Source organism: Buceros rhinoceros, unplaced genomic scaffold, assembly GCF_000710305.1.
Source record: "Buceros rhinoceros silvestris isolate BGI_N320 unplaced genomic scaffold, ASM71030v1 scaffold13910, whole genome shotgun sequence".
Taxonomy (NCBI): Eukaryota; Metazoa; Chordata; class Aves; order Bucerotiformes; family Bucerotidae; genus Buceros; species Buceros rhinoceros.
The window spans coordinates 4,192-7,227 of NW_010391406.1; the positions used below are offsets into that span (position 1 = coordinate 4,192).

Here is a 3,036-nt window from a genome sequence, read left to right on the forward strand (position 1 = left end):
AGAGAGAACACGCCATAACTGAGAGATTCTGCAGAGCCTGGTTCTGGCCGTCCTTCGTCGGCGTGATGAGGTCCCAGATAAAACTCTTAATCTTCTCGTCCCCCTTGTAGTGTTTGACGCAATAGACCAGCAAGGCCCGACAAATCATCTCCATGTCCTTCTCATTCAGGTGCCACTTGAACCGCCCATGGGTCAGGATATCTTTCCAGCGTCCATAACTGAGAGATTCTGCAGAGCCTGGTTCTGGCCGTCCTTCGTCGGCGTGATGAGGTCCCAGATAAAACTCTTAATCTTCTCGTCCCCCTTGTAGTGTTTGACGCAATAGACCAGCAAGGCCCGACAAATCATCTCCATGTCCTTCTCATTCAGGTGCCACTTGAACCGCCCATGGGTCAGGATATCTTTCCAGCGTCCCCAGCTGGAACAGCAGGAACACAGACACCATAAACACCTGCAACCAGAGACCTCGCCGGCACCTTTCTCCAGGAGCTTGCTCAGGGACACAGCCCTGCCAGTTCCCCAGGATGGCGGGTTCTGCCCCCATGTTACGGGTGCAGAGAGGGGGAGCAATTTGTGGAGGACTGAACGGGGCAGAGGCAGGAGCAGATTCAGGAAGCACCAACTGCCAGCTCCTGCTTTGCTCCCCTAACTCTCCTTCCCCCTTCAACGTTCGCCTGGAGCCCAGGTCCCACCAGGAAGGGCCCTGCTGGAAGGCGGGGATGCTGCAAGCAGGATGGACAGAAAGTGGCCCACATGTGCCCTGGGGCAGCTGGAGGCCATGGCCATGCTCTCTGGGAGGGGCGAGACTCACCCGAATATGAGCAGGTTCTTCTCCACGCGGAAGCACTCAGCCCGCAGGTACCGCCGCGTCTTCTCATTGAAGCGTCGAGACCGCGTGGGCCGCTCGTCCGAGTCACTGTCCAGCTCGGAGAACTCCATCAGCTCGTCCTCTTCGAAGGAGTTGTAGTGCTTGGTCTGCTTCCGCACCCGGGGCCTGTCGATGACCAGGCTCTCCTAGGCGGGACGGAGAGGAGGACATGCTCAGGAACAGGCACAAGCACCTGCCTTCCAACAGGGCACAGAGTGTCCTCTTCTCCACGCTGCCACTCTGCCCTGCCAACATCTTCCCACGGGGATACCTGCTCCAAATTACCTGTGTGAGGCTGTGCCCACACACACGTGGCCAGCACAGAATTCAGCCTGAACAATGCCGGCCAAAAATCAGGCCCTTGGGGTTCAAACTGCTGGCACCCAGCAGCCAGTTCAGCTCTGACTCACACTCACTCTCCCAGCACTGCCTGCGCTGCGCTGGAGGCGGTGGAATTTCTGTGTCAGGGGGATACGTGGGCTGGAAGGGGAAAGGCAGCTTCCAAGAAGGCGCAGGAGGGAGCAATATGAAATTAAATAGCACGTACCTGCCTCCTCCCCCCCACCCTGTCAAATGAATCCGTGTCATCCAAACCCGTGCTGCGCTCTGCAGAGCTCCGGGGCCTCCCTCCTGCTGCTGTCTAACACCATCTCTACAGTGCTGCTGCCTTGGCCGGAGTTTCGGTGGGTCCCGGGGCCGCCCTGAAGCCAGCTGCAGCCCTGGGCTCAATGGAGGAGCAGGGGAGAGGCCTGTGTCAAGCTGAGCCCACGAGCTCAGCAGGGCAAGTGAAGAGATGGGACCCCATCTTCTACCTCTTGACAGGCAGCCACCAGCCCTCCAGCTCCGTCCCAGCACGCAGCCTGAGAGCAACTTTCACGAGCAGAGCAGGCAGGGGCTGAGGATGAGGATGCTGACCCTGGGAGATGCTCCCCAGAGGCGTGGGGGCATGTCTGGCAGCTCTGCTACTGGGCCAGCAGAAGCCGAGCACCAGCTCATCGAAGCTCCGCCTGCCACGTTTGCCCACGGCCGCTGCAGGGAAGGAGCTGCCGTGCCAGTGAAGGCAGGAGGTGAGACTGCGGGAGCATCCATTTACAGCCCACAGCCTGCTCCCCGTGACAGACCTGTCAGATCCGCTTGGCTTCACACCTTGTTCCCACCCCTGAAGGCAGGACAGCAGAGCTGCAAACGCCGGCGCAGGAAGTAGTGGCGCAATCCAAACCTGTCCCCACCTGCTCCATCAGGCCAGAAGCCCTGGACTGCTCCCTTCATCCACCCTCTTTTAGAGATATTTGTTGCTAAAGCAACGCCTGGATATTGAGCTTGACCCACATGGTCTTCCAACACCCCCAGGCTCACCACTGCGCTGGCTGTTTCATCCTCTCCTGCCCTCACATACTGCCAGCCCCAACTGCCACCCCTTAACCGGGCCTGGGAGCGGCTGGGAGCACGGACTGGGCACCCTGACACACCAGGCAGGCACAGCCCAACGTGTGCCTGAAGTAACGGGGGCTTTAGCCAGCACTCGTGGGTCAGTCATCCCTGCAGTAATTCCTGATGGCCCATGCACTTCTCTCCAGCAGCCAAGCACACAGCTCCTGCCTGGCGACCACGCCACACGGGGTCACATCAGCTCACAGGCTACTAGCTGGGTCCTACCTTTTCATTCTTGGCGTCTGTATCGAGCTCTGCAATCTTGGCCCACTTTTGCCAGAAGTTGGGGTCATCCAAGGAAATGTCAGTTCTGTTTCCTGATGCTACAAAGCTGGCCTAGGAGTGAAAGAAGAGCAGTGAACAGGGTGCAACCCACCACCCAGCTCATCCAGATGTGCCTTCCCCCATACAGAGATCCCCAGCGCATCCCTCTGCAGCACAATCTCGCTGCCACGGGGTGATACACCCCACACTGACACATGCCAGAGGGCTCTTTGCTTGCGGGAGCTGAACCCCTCTCTTCTGCAGCCCTGCCCGACCTCTTGGAAATGGGGCCTGGGCTGTGCCACCACCAAGGGGAGGAGGGACAGATGGCCTTCTGTACCCAGCAGGCACCAGCCACAAGCTCTGGGCTTGTCAGGGCCCCACGGCACCCAGCTTCCCATGGGACAGCAGCACCCAGCTTCAGGCATCATGCGGGCCAGCAGCTGGGTCCCGCCACCACCCTGGGGGACTCC

At 59.6% G+C, this 3,036-nt stretch overlaps 1 protein-coding gene across 1 annotated transcript in view; it reads right to left on the reverse strand.

Moving 5' to 3' along the window:
- Nucleotides 1-192: 192 nt before the first annotated feature.
- CHD6 (chromodomain helicase DNA binding protein 6) overlaps nucleotides 193-3,036 on the reverse strand; it is a gene marked incomplete at its 5' end in the record, with an annotated part of 24,353 nt that continues 21,509 nt past the window's right edge. The window contains 3 exons of the mRNA XM_010141624.1: nucleotides 193-418; nucleotides 812-1,014; nucleotides 2,525-2,635. Coding sequence (XP_010139926.1) covers nucleotides 193-418; nucleotides 812-1,014; nucleotides 2,525-2,635 — 540 coding nt within the window. The remainder of the gene's footprint in view (nucleotides 419-811; nucleotides 1,015-2,524; nucleotides 2,636-3,036) is intronic.